Here is a 24353-nt window from a genome sequence, read left to right as displayed (position 1 = left end):
TTCAGGTGATATTTTTTTTTTTTAATTTTGTACTTTTTTAAATATTATAGTAATTCATGCATACTAAAAATAAACAAATGTTGAAGGCTGTATGTTAAAGTTTTTTCAATGTTGCGCCACATAATATAAAATTGGAAATAAATGAAAATATTTATGTTAAAAAGTCGCTTCTTGATATGGGACACAAAAGCTGCCTAAAGTTGGTCACCCCACCTAAATAAAGTCATAAAACCAAAGTATTGTTGTTTTCTTGCGAATTTCTCAGTGTACTAACTATACTTATTTTGTTAATATAAATTCATTTTTATTTATGTTGCAATATTTATAAATTAAAAATAATATTTTCTTTAAATGTAAATGAACGTCTCGTCACGGGTTCTGCCTAATGAGACGTTCATAAAAAAACATATATTGTAAAAATAAATAAAAATACATAAATATATATTTTTTTAAATAAATAATAGTACTGATAATACCCTATTCTAATAATTCTTATTCTAGCTATGGTCGATTTTGACCAATATTTGTGCACTGGACTCAAGATACAGAGTAAAAATGTAAATCGATTTGTGATGTCGAAAAATAAAATTATTTATTGTATTTTAATTTTATTTAGAAAATTTACTCACAATAGATGGACCCATTTATGCACAAATGTGCATTCCAAATGGTACCACATCACTGTCACCACTTGAAGCCATGCGAGCGGTCAAAATACTTAGAATAGTACTTGTTCTACATATGCCATTTGCCATAAATAGATTTTCAAGAGCGGGCTCAGGCCTTCAAGGATGGAATACGCAATTAGTATATTGAACCTCTCATCTGGCAGCAAGTCTACCGAGTAGCAAGTACAAGATATAGAGCCGTGTTAAAGAGTCCAGTGTATTTAGAAAATCAGTTTGGTACAGAATTCGACCAAAGAGTATATGTACTTATTCATAGTCTTATTGCTAGGTTCACAAAATATTATTTTATTGTGAAACTGTGATAAATATTCATACTACGAAAGACTATAAAATTACTTAATAAATATTACACACTTACGAAAATCGCTTATTACAAGAGGACATTATAAAAATGAGATACAATTATTTCTCGATTGTGTTCTTTAAGGTGGAGACTGACAGGCGCATTTCGTCGTAACGTAACACGTTACGATGCGAGCATTCGTATAGTCAGTACAGCGTGCAGGATGCTTGCTGATGCTCGCCGCGAGCGATGTTACGACGAAATGCTCCAGTCAGTCTCTCCACCTTTAGATTAGGAATTAGCAGATAGTTTTGTGCATTCATTCCATTGTATATTGGGTCTTACATCCATTTGTGAATATGTACTAAGGGATTGAACCACTGAATGTTTTTTATTATTTTATATTAACTATTTGCTGACCAGAAATATGAGAAAACAAGCATTGTAGTTTTGGCTAAAACTGAATTTTACTTCATCTTTTTATGACCACAACATAGATATTTGATCTGCTAAAACCTACTGTCAATGTAATCATATGAATTTATGGCGATTAAATTTTTACAAACAAAATATTAGTTAATAATATGGTCCGCTCCAATGTCTCTATTACAAGAGTAAGAACGTAGGGCACACAATTTAAAGTAGCAATTTCTCTCGACTATTCTCTCGGGATTGGAATCACTGGTCAGTAAGCCAACAGCATAGATATTTCTAATATTAGTCATACAGGAGAAAGTGACCAAGTGCATTTTTTTATAAAAATGTAATCATTGACTATTTGATATCTTACTAGCTTAATATTGCCCTGAAAAAATCCCAAAGGATTTTAAACTTGCGAGTATAACATATTGAATGACTAACTGCATTGATGTTTATTTTGTTGCCAAGCAAAAGTGCCTTAAATGGCCCTGCTGAACATTTTAGGTTTTGTTAGTTGGTAACTTTCTCCTGTACGACTACGATATGAGTACTTGCCTTCGGCACGGGGAAACTTGGTGCGGGCACATTATTGTAATTTGTAGTTATGCGTGTGATGAAATAAAAGGTTATCATTGTGAAGGATACAACAGTGTCAAATACTGAATGACTTATTTTCTCTGCTTCGATTTGAATAAAGATACAACATATGAATGTGTGCTCAGTACGATAGTATAACAGTTTTGGAGCTTCATAATAATATGTGTGTTAGTGAAACCATATGGAAAGACTACTACTGTATTATATACAATTTTTTTCTATGTCAATTTTTGTACTAAAATTTTCTATACAATACATATTTTAAAATATTTACATTTTTTAATGTTTAATAAATTATTATTAATTATAATTCACTCTATATTAAAAATTTCTGTTGAATTATTTGTACTTTTATTTCATTGGAATACAATTGTAAACCGAAATTAATTTTCAAAAAGGTGTAATATAAAGGTATCCTTAATTACAAAACAACCGAAAATTAAATTAAATTTTACTGGGAAAAGAAAACATTTTTTTTTTATTCACATACTAAATGCACTGCAGGCATTATTAGTGTATAATTTATAATAGTCAGAATATTTAAAACATGAATATGATGCATTTCATATTTATCTCCTATTCTTCAGAATTGCTTATTTTCCCAATGATAAAATATGTGTTTTTTTTTTTTTTAAGTTTTAGGATATTAAAATCAAAATAAATGTTTACAAGTTTTTTGTACAATCTTCTTCTGATTTACATGTTTTATTTACAAAACGATTAATTTGGAAATAGCTACTTTTGTTTTTAAATAATAACACATTATTTTCAATAATTTGTTTTCTTATTTTGAGAATTTAATATAATATACATATGTTTAGAATTTTACTATATAAAGATTTATTTCATGATTTTTGTTTATATAAAAAAATAAATAAATGATGTTTTTAACAAACGCCTGTTTCATTTTCCATTCCACTTTTTTTAATTTTAAACACTTTTGATTCATAATCTATACTCGAAATAGTGATTTATACCTTTTTTGTAATTAAATGTCCCTAAGGGCGATTGTCCACTACCCGGAATCAGACCGCCCAGCAGTCCGGTTTTGAAAAATGAAAGCGACTACGACAGTTTAGCGTTCTGAAAAAATATGGACAAAAGCACATGCCAATCTAAGCCAATCGTCGTTTCAAAACGCTAACTGACGTGCCGGACGGTAACATTCCGTGTAGTGGACAATCGCCCTAAGGCATTTGCTAGTGACTTTTACCAGGGCAGTGCCTATCCTAGATAAATACTGGAAAGTGAAATGAAAATTATATACTAGATAAGAAACCTCTCATAATAATAAGTGTAATTTCCTCTCCAAGCACAAGAGCTTAGTCTCTTTATTGGAGAGAACTGTGCTATTAATTTTAACATTGTAAAAGCAGAAAAAATTAATTAGAATTATAAGAGAATGTTTTGTAACCATATTAAAAAATAAGAAAAATAAAATCAGTCAGTTTCCAAATTGGGTTTATTGCAGACTTATTGTATAGTTTATTGTCATCACTTTCTTTATCCCTACTTCTTTTCTCTAAGGTAACAGAAAAAAACTGATCAAAAATCAAATGAGTAAATCAAAGGATAGGTGTCATGTCTAAACATGACACCTATCCTTTGATTTACTCATTTGATTTTTGATTTCTTAAGACTAATCTTAAGAGTACTCTAGAATTATTTTTAATTTTGCTACACCAACAGATACCACCTAACGGCCACTAAATCGCAGTAAGAACATACAATACGTATGAAAATTGAATGAGAATGAAAAATTATTTAAATCAAATTCTATTCAGGGACATTTTGACAGCACGGATGTTGCCAGTTTAGACGTTATCAATAATATGGCTGTTAAGTTAACTTTTTTATTTCAATTCAAGTCCTTGTATAAATATCACCCTGCATTTGTAATTATTAAACCTCTTTGGTAGAAGCCACTAAGTAATGGCAATACTTAGTGGCTTGAATGAATTTTATTGTCTATGGTTTTATTTATTCAAATTTGTAGAACCTTTTTTAGTGACAATATTATTTCAGTAGAACTTTGGGTTAAAATTGAAACACAATTTTCTTAGATAAACAGGTTTATTCATATTTAAAAAAAAACTTAAATAAAAGTAATTAGCGTATAAATATATATATATACATATATATATATATATATATATATATATATATATATATATATATATATATATATATATATATATATATATATATATATATATATATATATATATATATATATATATATATATATATATATATATATATATATATATATATATATATATATATATATATATATATATATATATATATATATATATATATATATATATATATATATATATATATATATATATATATATATATATATATATATATATATATATATATATATATATATATATATATATATATATATATATATATATATATATATATATATATATATATATATATATATATATATATATATATATATATATATATATATATATATATATATATATATATATATATATATATATATATATATATATATATATATATATATATATATATATATATATATATATATATATATATATATATATATATATATATATATATAAATTATGAATTATACATTAGCACAATATTTTTATGTATAAAGAAAATAAACAGTTCACTAATTAATATAATACATAATTCCTACAAGTCAAGCCGTCACCCCGTCTCCCGTCTCCTTCCCCTTCTCACTCGTGTTACGTGCGTGACTAGCTCTATTCAATCATAACAATGCCACACAAATTCCATCACTCTCATCAAGTCCAAGTAACATTAAAACTAATGGAAATTTCTTAGTAAAATATATATCAGCCATGTGTGTGACATGGCCATTTCGCATATCTTGAGGCGACTTCGTAACGCCTTTACAGAGACGGGCTTGATAGGGGTAGGGGCCTAAGTCTCGTCCATTTTGAAAAGTTACGGTAGATGCAGTGAAACAAACCTAGTAACACAAAATGTAACTTCACACTATCCTTGTCATTCATTGTTTACTTTATATCATATCGTATCAGTTTCGTAATAACCATTCCGTCATGACAACTATAGTCTATAATTGACCTGATGATGAAGTCATGAAGTAGAGTTTTTAATCAGTATTACACACAAAGGAAACGATGAACGATAAGGAGAGTGTTATATTACCATACCACAAAGTTAACGATGCTTTTAATATACAAAATACAAATTGTAACTGTTCATACATTACTTGATTTGAAAAAATAATTGTTAGGACAAAGAGTCATACTGATTGTTTATCAAATGGTAAATGTATACAAGCGAAAATAGTCTAAATACGATTCATTTCATCAGTTGAAGATGGGAACTTAATGTATTGCTATAAAAATTATAAAATTGTCCGCCTTTGTAGTATAATAGTCAGCACGCTTGGCTACTACGGTCCCGGGTACGATTCCCAGAGGGGGTCAAATAAATAAAAGTGATTTATTCAATACTACCCTGGACTGGTAACTGAAGCAAAGGGTTGATCACCTTTCCTTCACGTATTACCGATCAAGATAACACTGCGTTTGTATGATGCAGTGCCCTATGCACCATTGGGATAAAAATGAAGTGAAAGCTCATTTTGATACCATTAGGTTCCCATCTTATCTCCACACATTGCTTCCGCTTCCCGGAATTTATACTGATATGATATATTTTTTTTGTGAGTGAGGATTGTTGAGGTTACATCTATTTGTTTTTGTAGCAGTGATAGTTAATTACACCAAACATATTTAGAAATATGTACAAAAATATAAATAGAAAAAAAAATCTAATCAATTTTTTTTAAATTCACAATCTATTTGATTTACATAAAGTAAGACGAAATATATTGTATTTATTGAAAGCTCTACTCCCCTTCACAATGTAATCAAAATTATTGTAAATATAATGCGTCATATATACATGTCGAAACCTTCCATCCATTCCCTGCAAACTTTTAAACTCCAAAGTGAACATATTCAACATAGCCTAGCTATTATATTTACTAGAGATGCACCAACTCTGACCTTGCCGACTCGGTCGGGAATCCATGACTTAGCAACTAAACCAAAGACAAATATTTCTTATAGCCGACTGACTAGTCGATAGTGGTACGGTCAGCTAAGCCAGTTGCTGGTGCATCTCTATTACATATGATTTATTAAAAAAATACACCTTTCTTCATTTTTATGTCAATTTTATCTTTCATCAGGATAAGTTCACATAGAATCTGTATTTTTGATAGCAGTGGGTATGTCAGTTGACCATATGTCGTCAAAATGTCACAAAAAATACACAAATAACCCCGATAGCCGATAATTTATGAATAAGAAATAAATTGTGGGGTATACAAAAAAATAATAATAAATGACCCAACCGTGTTTAAGTTTCCTCCATTTCTCCATTTTACTAATTACACTCTTCGAAAACCACATTTTTCCAGTATAGCTTTATACTAAAGTAGCGGGAAAAACCTTCAAAATACATATTTGACAAATATTATACGGAATTGAATTTGCAAACCTCATTTAAAACGTCCAAAATACTAATCCTGTATCTTCGGGATATCAACAAGTAGAATCTTTCCCCACAAAAACAATATTTACGCAGAAAACTCGTATATATTTTTTATAATACTACATTGCCTTCCTGCTTAACTATATATAGCATTACTTTTTTTGGAAATAAAATACCCAATTAATTTCTATAACATTACTAGTCGGCAAGTGAGTTCCCGCAACATTATCATTATCTGAAGAGAGATTTTTTACATGCTTTTAAAAAAAAAACTATTTGTCACATAAATTGTCCATAAATGAACCATTATTGTTAATAAAAATGCACATAATTGCGACGAAACTGACTGCATTCGGTAGTTTTTTAATCATCAGAGTTGATAAAAACAAAAGGCATTTTATTAGTCCGTATTAGAATGGGAACTTGGACCGGACAGGGTGGTGGGGTCTAGTACTTGCGGTAGTCCCGCGAGGGGTACGGCTGCGGGGGCGCGGCGCCGGGCGGCGCGGGCTGGTGCAGCGGGTAGCGCACCACGCCGCCCCCGTAGGAGCCCCCGTAGCCGCGCTCCCCGCCGCCCCCGCCCCACTCGCCCGCCGGCTTGTTCCAGGAGGGCGGCGCCGACGGGAAGCCCTTGGAGGGCGCTGCGCCGCTCCCGTGCCAGGCGCTCCCGCGCTCGTACTCTCCTGCAAACACACACACGGTTGTTGAGTTAATATTAGTTCAGCCTGAATGATTGCAGAAGATAGTAGGCATCACACGACATGCAGCGGTACACCACAGGGGACAGGGGGGGGGGGGGGGGTAAGCCATCTATTTTTTGACTGGTTAACCAAATAACGAAGGCAGCGCTTGTAATTATCTATTTGAATCAAATGAAAGAAAAGCATAAAATATTTTAACTCTTGACTGATGAGTTTTAATGGAGATTTTATTTGAAAAAAGGACAGATTTTTTAAATTTCTGATAGTGAAATAATGCGTTATTGAAACGCATTAAATAACAATATTTTCCAGGTTTTATAATTTTTTATCAAAACAAAGAGAATATTTAACTTATTTATTTTTTTACAAAAATGTTAATAAAATTAGTAAAAAGATAGTAAAAAAAAAATAATAAAAATAAATAAATAAGTAAAAATGACTAACCACAAAGTTTTAAATATTAATAATATTGAGAATAATATTTCACTATTTCTAAAACTGATCTAAGATAAAAAAATTCCATCTAGATTTATAGCACGTAACTCCATTATAACCGTCCGTTAGTACTGTAAAATCAGTTTGAGCTATATCCGCCGAGACCCTTTTTTGTGCCCATATCAGGTACGGGCAAATCTGCAAAGGCCCATTTTTCCCATATGTGGTACGGGAAATTCGGGCAAAGGGTTAAATACCTTTGTTTAGTACAGAAAATAGAGTTTTAAATGCATACTTAAGAGCTGAGTGCACACACTTAGGGCGCTTGTCCACTACCCGGAATTTTACCGTCCGGCAGTCCAGTTTTGAAAAATGAAAGCAACTACGACAGTTTAGGGTGACTGAATTCACGCGCAACGTGTTCGCGCACCGATCAAGAGCTCCGATGCGAAGAAAGATGGACAAAACACAAGCCAATCATCGTTTTAAAACGCTAGCGTATTTTTACCTTCTGCGCAGGCCTCATTTGAAAGGCAAAAAAGAAGAAATTATTTAACTTTTTGCAGTCCCCTTAAATTAAAAAAAAAATCTAGGTAGACAGTTACATTCCAATTGGAAAAAAATATTTCGTCCTCTGCTCCACATACTGTTGTAATAGATACGAGTAACAAAAATGTAAGCTTGGAATTTAAATAAATAATGCTAATGATGCAAAAAATGTCGAATAACATGGGACATGGGACCTAAGAGGAAAAAATCTTTGTCGAATGAGATTCCACATTGGACTAGTAAGGGTTAATGATTTTATATGAATTTTATGTACCAACCTCTCTGTTAAGGTCTAAAGGACACAATTAAATACCGTTGCCAGCGGTCCGCAGGTTTAAAATATATACACCCATCCGAAATGCGTTATTACTCAGCTTTCAAGTATATCGGGAGCTGAGGAGGTTCCACTCACCCTTGGAGGACTGCGCAGTATCTGGGTAGCGGTGGTCCCGCTTGGGAGAGCGCGCCCCGCGCCCGCCCGACTCTGCTCCCCCGTAGCGCTCCCCGCGGGACCCGCTGCCACTCTCCAACCTGAACAGGAAACATTCTACCTATTAGGCCTATTTAAACACCTACAACCTCCTCCTCGATTATAAATCCGAGGCGATCAATTTCAAATTAGCGTATGCACAAAATTGAAACGTCCCGATGTTTCCAAAGTTGTTTGCATTTTATTTATTTATTTAAATTTATGTACATAAAAGAAAAAGTACATCGGTGGGCGGCTTATTGCTAAAAAGCAGACTAGCGATAGTACTCGAAACGTTTGATACTATATATAGCTGTTTGCAATCAGAGGGTAGATAGTACTTGAACATAAAAAAAAACATAAATTACAAATTGATGATAGTAAGGAAGGCAAAGGAAAAAGGGAGTTAGGATTCTAATGATAGATAGTAATGTCTCGGACATTTCTTATTTTTTACAAAGAGAGGTAATTCATAATTAATTAATTATAATAATTCATTTAATTTCTTGCCGTTGAAATTTCTTCATTTTATTTTAAATTTCGTGCAAAACACTTTTTCAAATTATGAAGTTTTATATGAAAGCGGCGTTTGAGGGGCCTTAGTTATTAGTAATAAAAATATTTTTAAAAATAAAATAAAAACTTTTGAAATAATATTGTTCAGGTGAATGAGTTATTACAGAGTTTTTATTATTTAATTTCATAATTTGACCAGATAATTTATTTACAACATTTTGACACACTCAAAATTATAAGCTTAAATGATAAAAATGGTATTTTCTGGTGTTTCTCATGTGTGTGATTATAATCCAGGATTCGGACCACATATACTAATATAAGAGTTTCTGTTTAATAAGATGCTTCTTTACATCTCACCAATAGATGTCTCTAGTGAAGTTCTAGTGATTCAAGAACAAGCTTTCTAAATTGGTTCATATATATAGAACTTCCAAGAATTTGAGTAGTGTGGTTGTCAATAATGGGTAGAATTGGTGAATATAACACGTGTGTAAAGTGATCGCTTAAACCAGCCTATGACGGTCGTCAGCCCCGTAAATGCCCAGACTTCTATATTCTTCTTCATCTTTGATGAGATGTCAAAAAAAAAGAATGAAAAACTCCTGTAATTGGAGATAATCCAGATTTTGTGATTATCAGTATGGAGTCTGCCTCTGTAGTGTAGTTGTTGACGTATTCGGCTACCACGCAGGAGGTCCCAGTTTCAATTCCCGGTAGGGTTGATATAAATACCGGTGATTTATAGCCTTACTCGACCCGTTCATTTTCATTTGTGCATTCTGCGTGAAGCGCGGGTAAGGTGGTAGGACTAGTCGGGAACTCGGGGATGCATACCTCTGTTCCCGGGGCCGCGTTCCGGGCGGGAGGGGCTGGCGGGACTCGTAGGAGTTGCCGTTGCTCTGGTACTTCATGTTGGTGCTGCCGCCGCTACCTGCAACCACGTCACCACATCACACAAGAATCACGGAAAATCAGAAATATGGGCAATAATTCGCACAGTTCTCAACAAATGGAAGTTCCAATTGAGAAACAGAAACGGTAGCTAAAATACTCTATATTTATGAATTCATTTTTAAATCAAACACAGATTTTTTGAGTCTACTAAGTTGTATTTTATTAACCCATCGGCCTATCTGCCGCCAAACGTAGGTATGTTTTAGCATTCGAATAACAGCCGCAGCTTAAGCCACGCCCACATCCGTGGTAGTTCATATTATAAAGAAACTTTAGTGTGATATCTACAAATCAGTAAAGAAAGCTTTTTGTAATGCATTATTTCTTATAAATTTTTTACAAATTTATTGACGACACTTGATCAAAGATGTCCCTGTACGGATAGAATTATCCTTTTGATTGATATATCAACTAAAATCAGTTAGAAATCAAAACTTTACATCCCGGGTATAATGTTTTATTGATTTATTTTTTCAAGTTTTCTTGTTAATTTATCACATTTCTGATCTAGACATACGATAAAATACGTGCATAATAGTTATATGTACCATATTTATTGGTAAAACAGTATAAAGTTATAATTTTATGATATAGTTTATTTTTATAACTCGGTTGAATTTGAACGCCTTTCACGCTTCAAACGCTCGAGCGTTATCATTGGTCGGACTGATTTGAAACCACAAAAACCAATCTGTAGTGCGTGCTACCTTTTTCTGCATTAAAAGATTATTTCTATGTTTGTTCTCGTTTTATCAGGTGCAAAATATTAGCGCCTCATTGTTTGACAAACCATATCACCTCGGGATACCAACCATATGACTTACTGTACTAGGAATTTCATCATAGGTTTACGAATATGGAAAGTGAACACAGTAGTCATCTCGTAGTTGGCAGTCAATGTGTTAAGGTAAAGCCGAGTGGCCCGTTAGATCGTAGATATACATCGCAATGTAGGAGTGTGATCAACTTACTTGTGGCGGGGTGGCGGTAGTCCCTGCGGTCGCGGCCCTTGTCGGCGGAGGAGGCGGCGCGGTCGTAGGAGGGTGCGGGCGGCGCGACCACGGGCTCCTGGAAGGCGGGCGCGCCAGGGAAGGGGGCCCCGCGCGCCGCCTTGCCCGCCCGCGCGCCCTCGTAGCCCCCACCCCCGCCGCCCTTGCCCCACGGCGGCGACCCGCCCCCGTACGCGTAGCTGCGCTTGGCGCGGCGCTCCTCCTCCAGCCTACGAGTAACGCAATGATGAAATTAGTCATGTAGTGATGAAATAAGTAATGTAATGATGAAATTAGTAATGCAGTGATGATATTAGTAACGTAGTGATGAAATTAGTGATATAGTGATGAAATTAGTGATATAGTGATGATATTAGTAATGCAATGATGAAATTAGTGATATAGTGATGATTTTAGTGATATAGTGATGATATTAGTGATATAGTGATGATGTTAGTAATGCACTGATGTAATTAGTGATAAAGTGATGATATTAGTAATGCAGAGAGTGATGAAATTACTTGATCTGCGCCCTCTTGAGTTCCTGCCTCTCGAACTCGAGCTTCTCTCTCTCCAGCTTCTGCCTCTCCCTCTCCATGCGGTGCAGCTCGCTCTTCTCCCGCTCGATGCGCTCCCTGCAACCACACCGCAACGTCACACACTCATACCAGTGTGTCCAAATACTGCTCCACATCACAATCCCAATTGTCTCCAATTAGGACTTATTTTTTACATCTCAATATAGATGAAGAAGAATATGGAAGTCTGATCATTTACAGGGCTTAAGATTTAAGTGTTCACTTTACACATAAAAATTTCTAATGTTTTGAGTATGTGAATGAAATCCAGGATTCGGACCTCACACAGACATTAAAGAGTTTCTGCTTAATGAAAACTACCCTCATCCCACCGTAGATGTCTTTAGTGAACTCTAGCATGTTGTGTTTCAGGTTTGATCAATATATCTACAAGAAAACTTCTACGTAAATGCTTAAGAATTTGAGTATTGAGAATTTGAGTGAGTATTGTCAATCATTGGCAAATGTTATGAGCGTGTAAAGTGATCACTTTTTTATGTATCACTCAATTTTATTTTATTTGTTCGGGAATTGTACAGCTTTACATATTAAAAAAAGTATATAATAAACCATAATTTCATTAACAATAATAAACAATACATTACATTAACAAAAATAGTTACATTAAAAAAAAAATAAAGCCAATTACACAATTCCACATTTATGTTATAATAACTATTAAAAAACATTCAGATTTAAAAAAAAGGGTGCTTTGCCAAAAAAGAAAAGTGATGACTTAAACCAGCCTATGTAGATTTAACTAGCGAGTTTTGAAAATAGGTGCCTGAGGCGAATACTGAGTGTGACTTGGTCAGGAATGACGATGTGAGGAGAAGAACTCAACAGCCCCTCATACTGGAAATCCTGAAGAGAAGGTGGACATGGTTGGGACATGTCCTTAGAATGCCACCTGAGTGCATCAACCCCTCGTGTCTCTTCTTCCAACCCCGAGGATTCCGGCGCCCCGGAAGGCCGCCGACTATACTCGGCAGAACTTGGAGACGCCGGACTGACCTGGGAGGAGGCCGAGGAGATGGCGCGTGGAAAGAAGAAGAAGTACCTCTCGACGCGCAGCTTCTCCCTCTCCACGGCGAGGCGCTGCTTCTCCATGCGCTGGCGCCGCTCCTGGTCGCGCAGGGCCTGCTCCGCCAGGCGCCGCCGGCGCTCTTCCGAGCGCGCGCGCCGCAGCCGCTCCCGCTCCCGCTGCACCTCCCGCTCCTTCTGCACAATGCACGCACACACCTCACCTCATCATCTGCCCAACATGATCCCTGATAGCTAACAACCGTCACAATATAAATGGTTCCATAAACCAAGCTAGGACATTAATCCTTACTGGTCCAATGTCCAATCTCATTCCACATCGATTTTTTCCTCTTAAGGCGGAGACTGACCGCAGCATTTCTTCGTAACAAAACATCGTAACATCGCTCGCTACGACCATGTTACGTTATGACGTTACGGCATTGCTGACTGACTGCGATCAGTGCTCAGTGTTGCCACATGTCACACCAAAAAATCTGAAAATCTGAATCAATAACCCAAAATCTATATGAATCTTTGCAACATTGCATTCGTACTGTAGTTAAAATGTCGGACGACGAAGACGTGATTCTTGGTTCTGTGATTTTAATAAATTACTGCTTACTCCGAATGAAGAAGAAAAATATATATAGTGCCAATCCCCACAAATTCCTCGCAGTTTGGGGAATTTCCCACAGATTGGCAACCCTATAATAACCTAAAATTGCATCTGACTTCGGATGGAGCATTCGGAACGAGCGGCGAGCAGCTCGGCTCGGTGTACTGACTGCCTGAATGCTCGCATCGTAACATGTTACGTTACGACGAAATGCTCCGGTCAGTCTCCGCCTTTAGTTCCCATGTCGGATGTTATTGGTTTTTTCATTTTTGTCACTCGTATCTATTACAACAGTATGTGGAGCAGAGGACAAAATATTTTTTTTTCAATTGGAATGTAACTGTCTACCTAGATTTTTTTTTAATTTTGGGGGACCGGAAAGGGTTAAATGCTTAACCCTCTCCTAGTGGTCTGCTGACGGCAGTCAACAGACCGCCTTCTACTGAGGAGTGCAACGTGGCTTTCCCCCAGTAATGAGCAATTGCTGGGGCTCAGGATGTTGAATCTGATGGAATGGTCTGCTTTGGCCCATATGTATTTTTTTTTAAACTGAAAATGAATAACGAATTGTCGGTTTTTAAAAGATCATAAAATTATTTACCCTTATCTTGGAAAATGAGAGGACATCTCGGGGCGATGGCGGCTTGCGGTGCGGAGATTTGTCTCTTCTCCCGGAGCGTTCTCTCTGCAAATGTGCACATTGTTACAATATATCAGATGGTCATTATTAACCCTTCACTGCATGACTGCATGACTGCATTGACAGTTCATCTTGGAGAGACAAGTGAAGTTATTATTTAGGCGTTCATAGCGCGTCTTTTGGCTGATAAGATACATTCATAACTCACGTATATAGATACGTGAGTTATGAATGTATCTTATCAGCAACAACAAAGAATGATTGCTTATATTTTTAGAGAACGTTTTAACACTAACTTTTGGGTATGTAACAAATTTGATACACTATGCAGTGAAGGGTTTACTATTTTGCAAACAATTAGGAAGCGTGACAATGTTTAATTTTTTTTCATTCATGCAAACCCTTATCCGCACCCTATGGTGCATAGGGCACTGCATCATATAAACGCAGTGTTATCTTAATCGTTAACATATGAAGGAAAGTTGATCAGCCCTCCACTTCAGGTACCAGTCCAGGCTAGTATTGAATAAATATAAGAGAGAAAAAATCACTTTTATTTATTTGACCCCCCCCTCTGGGAATCGAACCCGGGACCTCCAGTATGGTAGCTGAGAGTGCTGACCATAACCCGAAAAAAGGCGGAAAAAAATTGGTATAATAACGATGGCCAAATTATTGTATACATATCAAGTAAGGTACAAGTACGTCATTTCCAATTTGAATTTTCTATAATTCATAACACAAAGCTACAGTTGACTATTATATCACAAAAAAAACCTTCAATAAAATAAAATTATATATATTTTTTTTGTTAATTTATGTAACTTAATAACAAGGTAAGAATGGTACAATTATCTATCGCAACTTTTGTTATTTTCAAAAAAAAAAGAGTGACATTCTTGCTAAAACATTGCCAGGCATATATGTATGTGGAAAATGGATGCCATATTTACAAATGATGTCGATTTTTTAATTATTAACACACTTAGGACGGGAAAGGTATTTCTACCGTTCGGTCGATTGATGCTTAAGGACGGGAAGGGTATTTTACCTTTTGCACCGGCCTCATTTTCAAAATCAGAAAAGAAGGAATTATTTAATATTTTTTTATGAATATTATGTACAAAACTCTTTGTCAAGGTCTAAACTATATGTAAATAATTATGAAATCCCGTCGCCAGCGGTCCGCAGGCGTAAAAAGCACCCGTCCGAAAGTGTTAATAGCAGAGTTATTTGAAACAAGGAAGTTTTTTTTTCTTTCTTTATTTTAAATTATTTTGCATTATACAAACATGAAATAAATTCAAATACTAAAAATATGAATATAATATAAATACAAAAAAAGATCCCACAAAGGCATGGCCTGTGTGTGGGTATACAATATAATTTAGGTCATAGTAAAGAGTATAAGGGTATAGGTTTATAAGTAGAACTAGAATAATAGTGTTAATATAAAATACGAAAAATACTTGACTCAATACTTGATCAGAAAAAAAACATATTATCATTTTAATTATTATTTTAATAAAATTAAAAATATAAAAAAGATGAAAATGTAAAAAGCATGCAAGTTAGCAAGCATGTACTACATGAGTGATACGTCTGTAAGAAAAAGGAGCTTAAATCTGTCTCTTCAATAAAGAATCTAAGCAAAATTTTAAATCTGCACAAACTTAGGTAATTAACATCTAACAAATAGTCTTTGTGGAATAAATTAAACAGTTTGGTGTAGTATGGCTGTATAAGCGGGTAGAGTGACTCACAATCTTTCTACGGTTCTCCTGGGAGCTGCCCTTGGCGGGCTCCTTGCGCTCCTCACTCCCTGCGCCCCCCTCCACCTTCTCCTTGACCTCCCCCTCCCCCTCCCCCTCCCCCTCCCTCTCCTCCTCCTTCACCTCTTCCTTGATGGGCTTAATATCCTAAATAGACAACACGCCTAATTATTGACGGTGGCCGGAATTAGGGCAGCGCCCTAATGAAGTTTTAGTAATGAAACATTTAACAGGTTTACTGCCAAATGCATAATTTTATGTGAACAGTGCGCTGCTCATACAAAAATTATGTCTTAAGACGCGCCGTTTTAAATGGGCTTTTACTAAATAAAATCAATTATTTAAAATGTACAAATATATTGAACGCATAGTGACATCTATTGAGAATACTTTGCATACTTGTTTTTACCACTTTAAACGTAAATTAAAGAGAGCTTTGTCGTCAGAACAACTAATAGCGCTCAGGGTTGTCCAATAATCCCCGAGTTGCCGTCACTGCCGAATCTGATGACAGTGATTTTAGTGTCGATTCTGATGATTTTTAATTTTTTTAAATCATAGTGTGTGTGTGTGTGCATACTTTTAATATTAAACTAACATAAACAATTACTTTTGACAATTTAGTTTTCATATTTTCTATGACAAATTTTGTGACAACCCTGCCCCATGAACAATTAATTTTATGATTATGGATAAATGACTGCATGACAGGCGCCCTCTTCATTTATTTGGTAAGTTTTATAAATAAATGTTATTACACTTTCAATAACGATATGTTTAGGTTTTATTTTTGTGGTAAAATTGGCGGGGTGCTGGGTACCGCCATACATGTACCTGCCGGCAGTTAAAAGGTTAATTTTTTGTATTCAATGTAAAGTCAAACACTGCTTTTTTTGAGCCTACGTTTTATTTTACTGTTAAAAAAACACATAAAAATCAATGTTGTGACAATTGTTTCGCGTAGTTATGCCATTTTCAAACGAATTTTTTGTTTCTATGCCTTAAATGTATGTTTGTCATGTATATGTTATTTACAACATTTTGAGTATGTCCAAATACTTTTTCATCTCATCAATAGATGTCTCTAGTGAAGTTCTAGTGATTCAAGAATAATGTTTCAAATTTGGTTTATTTATATAGAATTTCCAAGAATATGAGTAGTGTGGTTGTCGATAATTGGTAGAATTGGTGAATGTTACACGTGTGTAAACTGATCACTTAAACCTATGATGGTCGTCAGCCCCGTGAATGCCCAGACTTCCATATTCTTCTTCATCTTTGATGAGATGTAAAAAAATAACATATGTTAGTTATTAAATAAATTGATTTATTCATTCGGGGACACAGAAAATGGCCGGCCCGAAGGGGTAGTAAAATCTGCGATAAGGTTTGGCCTCTTCCATCTCACCTCTGGTTCCTTCTTGTCGGGGCGGCGCTTGGAGCGGGGGGGCCGCCCCCCTCCCATCCAGACGCCGCCGGCGCCCCCGGCGCCCCAGCCGCCCGCCCCCAGCTCCGACTTGGCCTTCTCCACCGAGATCATGCGCCCGTGCAGTTCTGCCAATGGAATAGTTTAATTACAACATTTTCAGTGTGTCTAAATACTTTTTTAAAATTGATTTAATATACAGTAGTCTCGATTATCCGACCTAAAGCGGCCGCGGCAAAGTCGGATAAGCGAAAAGGTCGGGTAACACGCAAAATTATAAAAACGACATTGACAATGTGATAATTTTATTTGCACATTGAAAACTTTTCAAATATATACATGTAACATAACTGAATGTAACGAACTTAAACATCAAGATGCACTTATGGCAAAGTAATAAAACATGTTTCACATACTATGCAGTGAACTACCAAACAGTCGGGTAAAGAAAGTCAGGTAAGTCAGATAACAGAAGGTTGGATAACTGACTCTACTGTAGTTACATGTTTTTAATACAATTCCTATACATTTATCTTCTTCTTCAAACCCTTATCCGCACCCCAACGGTGCATAGGGCACTGCATCATGTAAACGCAGTGTCATCTTGATCGTTAACACATGAAGGAAAGGTGATCAGCCCTCCGCTTCAGGTACCAGTCCAGGGTAATATTGAATAAATATTAGAGTGATAAAATCACTTATACTTATTAGACCCCCCCCCCTCTGGGAATCTAACTCCGGACCTCCAGTACGGTAGCCCAGCGTGATGACTATTACACTACGGAGGCGGACAACACATACAATACATTTGTACATATGGCAAACTTATCATTTTAGTTTCGCTGTGCCTCTCCAAAAAAGAGACTGAGCTCTTGAGCTTGGAGAGGGACTTGCACACAAGGTTTATTGCTTTATTTGATTAATAACTTCTAAAAATAATATTGCATTATTAACCTTTCCCTTCCGGTGCTAAAACAAAACGAGCATCCTGGTCTTGGGTAGTCACTACACAATAAAAAATTAGCAATTTTAAATCCGAAAAATATGGACATTCATAGCTCATTCCCTTAATTAATTATAAATGAGGTAAAAATTATAACGATTAAAATTTATTTGCTGAAAACATTTTTAAAAAAACATCTGGCAATGCTCACGGAACAAGCATAGGTCCACTCTTGTCGAAAGCCCAAAAGCTACTGCCGCTAGCTAGCCAGAGAGCATTGAGCTCCGAGCTCCTCACTTTTGCACAGTGCAAGTATGCAAGAGTGAGATGCGAATATAGTGTCGCGGTTCCCGTAAACTCTTCACGTGTTTGTACGTGAATTTGTTTTCGATATTCACAAAATACCTCCGATGTACCAGATAAATTCTGATTATTATTAATATTATTTTTTAAATCAATGCGTAAATATGTTATGGAGGAATACCTAAAGCCTTGTATTTATTATATTTATAGATATTATGGTTATTAGAAGTAATGTGTACAAGGTACACAATACCGGAAAGGAGGGTTAAAAACATGCATGTAGACATATTCGGTTTTCACATATTTAATATTGTCCTTTGAAACTAGGACATATTTGCCCATATATGTATGTATAAAAAAAACTTTTTCTTCGACTTTCGACATGAAAACCTTTGGAACGAATTAACCACGTAACTACAGGACTTATTGTACGCCTAATAAAAAGGACCGTTTTATTTATTATAACTGCAGATAGTTAGAATTAGATATATAGAATTTCAATTTAAATTTTTGGGTAATACAGTAAAACCTCTATCTATCATTTTTAAAGGGACCTAGTGAAATAAACTATCGGGAAATGCGGGATAAAGAAGTCAATAACAAGGATATATGATCGAGTAAAGATACCGTCCTCCCAATGTAAAAATTAAAAAAAAAACAGACAAATTATATCAAATATGTAGCGTAATTCAAACAATGAATGCGGTAAAATGTTGGATAGAAACGATCAATGCGATCTATGTTTGTATGAAATGAATTCGGGGTACAAGAAATAAACGGCACATCCAGGAAAACGATTATTCGAGGAACGATAGATAGAGGTTTCACTGTATATCCAAAATTAAATTGGATTGAATTCTACTTTTATTTACTATGATAATATGTGAGGCGTTTCCTCTTATTAAGACATTATCAAACACTCGAGTGTTTAATAATGTCTTAATAAGACCAAACGCGTCACATATTATCATATATATGTAAATAAATGTAGAATTAAATCCAATAACCTTGTTTATTTTTGGATACATTACCCAAAAAAAAAAACAGGACCATTTTGACAAAAAAATATCTGAGATAATTTTAGCACTAAAGAAGAACTCACCGGTGCGGTGCAGGTGTTTGATGCAGGCGTCGGCGTCCTGGGAGCAGACCATGGTGACGTAGCCGTAGCAGCGCGAGCCCGGCGTGCGCGCGTTGGTCACCACCTTGGCCCCCACCACCTTGCCGTACACCGAGCACAGCTGCTTCAGGTCCTTGGCGCGCGTGGCCCCCGACAGCCCGCTCACCCACAGGTTGCGGCTCGACCAGCTGCTCGACTTCTTGGACTCTGAAACCGCACCGACCATGTCTTACCCCGCTCCTTACAACTCTGTTATACCCGAGAATCAAGGCTCCACTTCTTCTCCTCTACAATTCCGTGCTCGCCAGATTATTTTTCTCTAACAAACTTACGTAAGTGACGTTAGTACATTTCCTCGAATATGTGTGAATGATGTTTCAAGAGAGATAAGTATGGAAGAAATTAAGAATGCCACTAAGTCCTTGAAAAATGGAAAAGCTCTAGGATTTGACAATTTTGCCGCAGAATAGGTGAGGAATGGTGGCGAAATAGTTCTCACATGGTTGCATAGGCTCTTTAACCGTTGTATAGAGGAGAGTTGTACTCCCGTGGATTGGAGAAGGGCAGTTATAATGCCTCTCTACAAAGGGAAAGGTTCTAGGGTGGAATGTGGGAACTATATATAGATCAATCAGTCTATTGAGTGCTGTTGGTAAGATGTATGGTCGAATCCTTATTGAAAGAGTGAGAACCATAACAAAGGAGAAAGTGTGGGATGTCCAGAGTGGATTTATGAATGGGAGAGGATGTACAGATCAAATTTTTACCTTGCGCAACATTACGGAAAAGTTTTTGGCCAAAAACCTAAAGCTTTTCTGTGCTTTTGTGGATTTGCAGAAAGCGTATGACCGAGTTGATAGAACGAAGGTATGGAAGGTGTTATCTGAGAATGGGGTAAGCAGTAAACTCATCCAAGGTATTGCATCGTTGTACAAGGATAGCACTGGGTGCATTAGGGTAAATGGTTCATTTTCATCCTGGCTTAGCATCTCTAAAGGTGTTAAACAGGGATGTGTAATGTCACCGTGGCTGTTATATATATATATATATATATATATATATGTATATATATGTGTGCGAGGAAAGTGATTTATTAATGAATGTTAGCAAATCCAAGATTATGGTTTTTGAAAGAGAAGAATGTAGATCTGAGTGTGAAATATTGGTTAACGGAGGGATTTTGGAACAGGTAGATGATTTCGTATATTTGGGTAGTATGTTTTCTAAGGATGGAAAGATTGATAAAGGCATAGAAAGGAGAATAAATGCTGGGAACAAAAAAAATGTTGGTGCACTGAAATCAGTTATAGCAAATAAAAGCCTATCAGCGGAAGCTAAACTGGCAGTGCACAACGGAGTCCTGGTTCCAACTCTAATGTATGGAAGTGAAACATTTAGTTGGCAAAAGAAGGATGAAAGTAGACTGAATGCAGTCGAAATGCGATCTCTCAGAAGAATGTGCGACAAAACGATGTATGATAGATGTGCGAATAGTGAAATAAGGAAGGAATGCAAAGCTGAGATAAGCATTATGGATAAAATTTTGTATGGCGGGCCTGGCCAGCGCGGCATTGGAGAGCAAACTTAAGGCAGAGAGAGAGAACCGGTTAATTGAATTGCAATTACGGTACAAGTAGAAATGTTAATAAATTACCGTTTTCTTCATTTCCTTTGTCCCCATCAGCGGCCCCACTGAAAACATAATAAAAGATTATCATTTTGCTAGAAGCAAAGAGTGCGGCAAGATACAAAACAATAAAACTGATCTCAGTACTGGACAACAGTCGTCAACTTTTGTTTCTTCGGTGGGAAAACGTCATTTCCTCTCGTGTCACCTCGGCCACTCCTTTCAGCCTCGGACATGTCTCCTCGGGCAGCGTCGCGGCGGCGGTGCACTCGTTGAGATTTCAGATTGGACAAGCGGTGTATCTTGCCGGGAATATTACGACTATTCTCTAGATGCTCTATCTCGCTGACTTGTGACTTGTGAGAGGGCATATTAGCTTCTTTCGGTGACGGAGTGGCACTACGCCACATTCCAGCGTCTCGTCCATTCCGTAAATCCTCACTTTGGGCAGAGCGGCGATGGCAGCGGGCCGTCACGAGTAGATGCGGTTTTGCTGTCGAGGGTTTCGGTCCCGTCGAGACGGTAACAAATGTCGGCGTACTGGCGATACGATATCGGCGGGAGTCTCCTGTTCGGCTGGAGAGGTGTCGTTTCAGCATCCGCAGACGAACTGACGGAAGACACGTTCCTCGTCTCCTACTGGACACGGTTGCGGGAGAGCGTAGAGCGAGGAGCCTGGCCGGCGCCCCATTCTCACCGAAGAAACAGAAGTCTATATTGCCCAGCACCGCGTCGGTCAAGCGGATAGTTTATGTACATCCGATGGTCACGGTCAGTCCGAGAACACGTCGTTAGACTTATCGCAAAAAGGATTTGATAAATGATTTATATTTGAAAAGTTTAGTCTCTGTAGAACAGTGGAATGAATGTCGTAAAAAATTTGGAGCTACAAAGTTTTGCACCCGGAGCCTGGAGCCGGAGCCGGGAGGGAGTCTTGAAGGAGTCTTCTTGTCTTGCGGAGGTGCAAAACTTTGTAGCCACATACCCGCGCCACCGAGGGGACCGGGGCACCGGGGACACCAACCTAGCGCCGGCGGGCGGCGGCGAGCTCTTGGCGCTCGGCGGCGCCTCTTGCTGCTGCTGCGCCGCCTCTTGCTGCTGCTCCGGCCCCGCCTCCCGTGCGTCCGCCCCGCCATCTACACCAACACAACATGATCATCGCGCCGTCTTCCCGCGCCGCCCGAGCACTCGCTCAACGGCGCTACACTACATACATTCATCTGAAAGCTGGATTCATATTATCAACATACAACATATCGCTGCGGGTGGACCGGAGGTGGGGAGAGAGTCGGTTTAAGCACTTCCACTTGTCTTGTGTCTTGTTCGCCGATCCGCTGCGATCCCGAGCCACGAGCCGCAAATCTTGAGGTCTTGCCGATGCCGCCGTCGCCACTCGGCGCACGTACTGTCCCGGTTAGTGCACGCGCACACACACACTCACAATGTATTAAGCCCCACCTCTAGCGACCCGACTCGTGTTTCCAACGCGTGGACTCTTTATACAGATAAAATGGACCTATCTTTAAACAGATACTTAATCATGGTAACAATCCTACCTTTGCTGACTTTCGGACGTCCTTCTCCCTGCAACAAAAAACAAACATTAAAGGACCACTTGACGAGTCATACCGACTGAGAATTCTGCTTTACGAGATACACTTACTACTGGGAGGAAAGAAATCAAGTGACAAATGTTGCATTGCCATTTCTTGGTACAATACATACAATGTTATCTTTTTGTGAACAAATTTAATGCAAGTTCATATTATTGTATTAGGGGTGCCCGGAATTAATGTCATTTTTAATATGAAAAATTAAATATTCTTAATAAAAAAAATTACAAGTTCTATAACAATACATATTTTCCTTTATTCTCTGTGAACTTCTTCCATCTTCAAAGTAACATTTCAAAGCATTTGTCGAAAAAAAATCTCGGACTTTTACTGGAATTATTCAGTCATGACTTTTCACGTCATCATTATTAATGCAATTTATTCCTTCTTAAAAATGTTACATTGGAAGGAACAAGAGTGTGATGAATGTCTAAAAATAATCCATTTGATGAATTCCCCGGGTACCCCTAGTGTGAGAAAATAATGTCTTAATGACGCGCACCTCTTCATTGAGCAGCTCATCCTCTCCGATATCCAGGTTGATGGAGTCCTCCGCGTCCATCCTGCTGATCTCCGAGTTCCTCTTGGCGGGAGACGACTCGGCGCGGCCGGGAGACTCGGAGCGCACCTTCTTGGCGGCCGGCTCCTCCCCTTCGTCCTCCTCCGGCGGCTCTCTCTTCTTCACCGCGACCAACTCCTCTTTGATTTCCTTCTTGACGACGACCTCGTCCGGGGGATTTTCCGCAAACACTTTTTCCCCGTTTTCGGCGGCTTCCTTTTCGATTTCGCCGGCTATCTCATCGTCGATCACTTCGTCTTTCACTACCATCTCGTCCACGTTGACATCCTCCAACGAGTCTTCCAAGTCGCCCTCCGCGTTGCTCCCGGACCGCGACGTCCTCTTGACCGGGGATTTCTTTTCCATGATACTTATAGATTCGAAGAGATACGTTTCCGGATCATGACCTTCTTCTTTCAGCGCCTGTTCCAAAAAACGAACATTTATACCACATACTCGTAAAATATACTCTCGCTATCGTTCGACACCGCGCCACCGGGCACGTGTAAAATTATATCGAGAATAGATATGTCGTCAAATTTTATATCTCCGAGCGGACACCAGAAATAAAGCCACCGTCCACAAATTGAAAACCACAATAAAAGACCTATTAATAGATTATAATACGTCCCCAGTCCGCGTCGATATTATTAGAATGATAACGAAATCGGGTAACTAAATTTCCCATTAATGGCGGAAACAAATCGATGCGTGGTGGACGCGTATGCTGGTTTACTGGTAATTCTGGGAGGTGGAAAGGATTTACCTTTTCTAATTTGTCGTACAGAACAACCTTGACACCACTTTTATCCAAGTTACGTTTTTCTAACTCTGTACGTAAATCAATAACCCTTAAATCACACAATCTGCGTCCTTCTGCGTCAGCCATGTTTGTTAATGCTAATCACAGACTAACTGCTAATGTAATAATAATAATAATAATTAGTAATGCCGCCAGCACACGGGTGATCTAGCAATTC

The 24353-nt window shown here is 37.2% G+C and overlaps 1 protein-coding gene across 2 annotated transcripts; it reads right to left on the bottom strand.

Moving 5' to 3' along the window:
* Window positions 1-6419: 6419 nt before the first annotated feature.
* Saf-B (Scaffold attachment factor B) lies at window positions 6420-24267 on the bottom strand. 2 transcript variants are annotated; one of them, XM_088270897.1, is made up of 15 exons: window positions 24140-24267; window positions 23317-23796; window positions 22758-22785; window positions 22187-22337; window positions 21229-21266; window positions 19557-19781; window positions 17191-17336; window positions 15774-15929; window positions 13972-14055; window positions 12789-12949; window positions 11672-11785; window positions 11133-11380; window positions 10042-10138; window positions 8632-8750; window positions 6420-7217 (listed from the first exon to the last, which is right to left on the bottom strand). In XM_088270897.1, exons 1-15 carry the CDS (start codon window positions 24260-24262, stop codon window positions 6982-6984), a joined length of 2406 nt encoding a protein of 801 aa, XP_088127023.1. In that variant the 5' UTR covers window positions 24263-24267; the 3' UTR covers window positions 6420-6981. The 2 variants fall into 2 exon arrangements, with proteins under 2 accessions (XP_088127023.1, XP_088127024.1); XM_088270898.1 differs by having other exon boundaries at window positions 22226-22337.
* Between the last annotated feature and the right edge of the window lie 86 nt (window positions 24268-24353).

This window comes from Brachycentrus maculatus, unplaced genomic scaffold (genome assembly GCF_059751285.1).
Source record: "Brachycentrus maculatus isolate JH-2025_06_01 unplaced genomic scaffold, ASM5975128v1 h1tg000400l, whole genome shotgun sequence".
In the NCBI taxonomy this organism is placed as follows: domain Eukaryota; kingdom Metazoa; phylum Arthropoda; class Insecta; order Trichoptera; family Brachycentridae; genus Brachycentrus; species Brachycentrus maculatus.
This window is presented reverse-complemented; position numbering and strand designations above follow the sequence as displayed.

Excerpts from the sequence above, each read along its gene's own strand:
- Saf-B (XM_088270897.1), bottom strand. The coding sequence starts at position 24,262 with ATGGCTGACGCAGAAGGACGCAGATTGTGTGATTTAAGGGTTATTGAT. Across the intron at positions 19,782-21,228 it reads CAAAGGAAATGAAGAAAACG|AGTCCAAGAAGTCGAGCAGC; the intron begins GTAATTTATTAA and ends GTGCGGTTTCAG. Across the intron at positions 8,751-10,041 it reads ACGCGGCCCCGGGAACAGAG|GTTGGAGAGTGGCAGCGGGT; the intron begins GTATGCATCCCC and ends TTTCCTGTTCAG.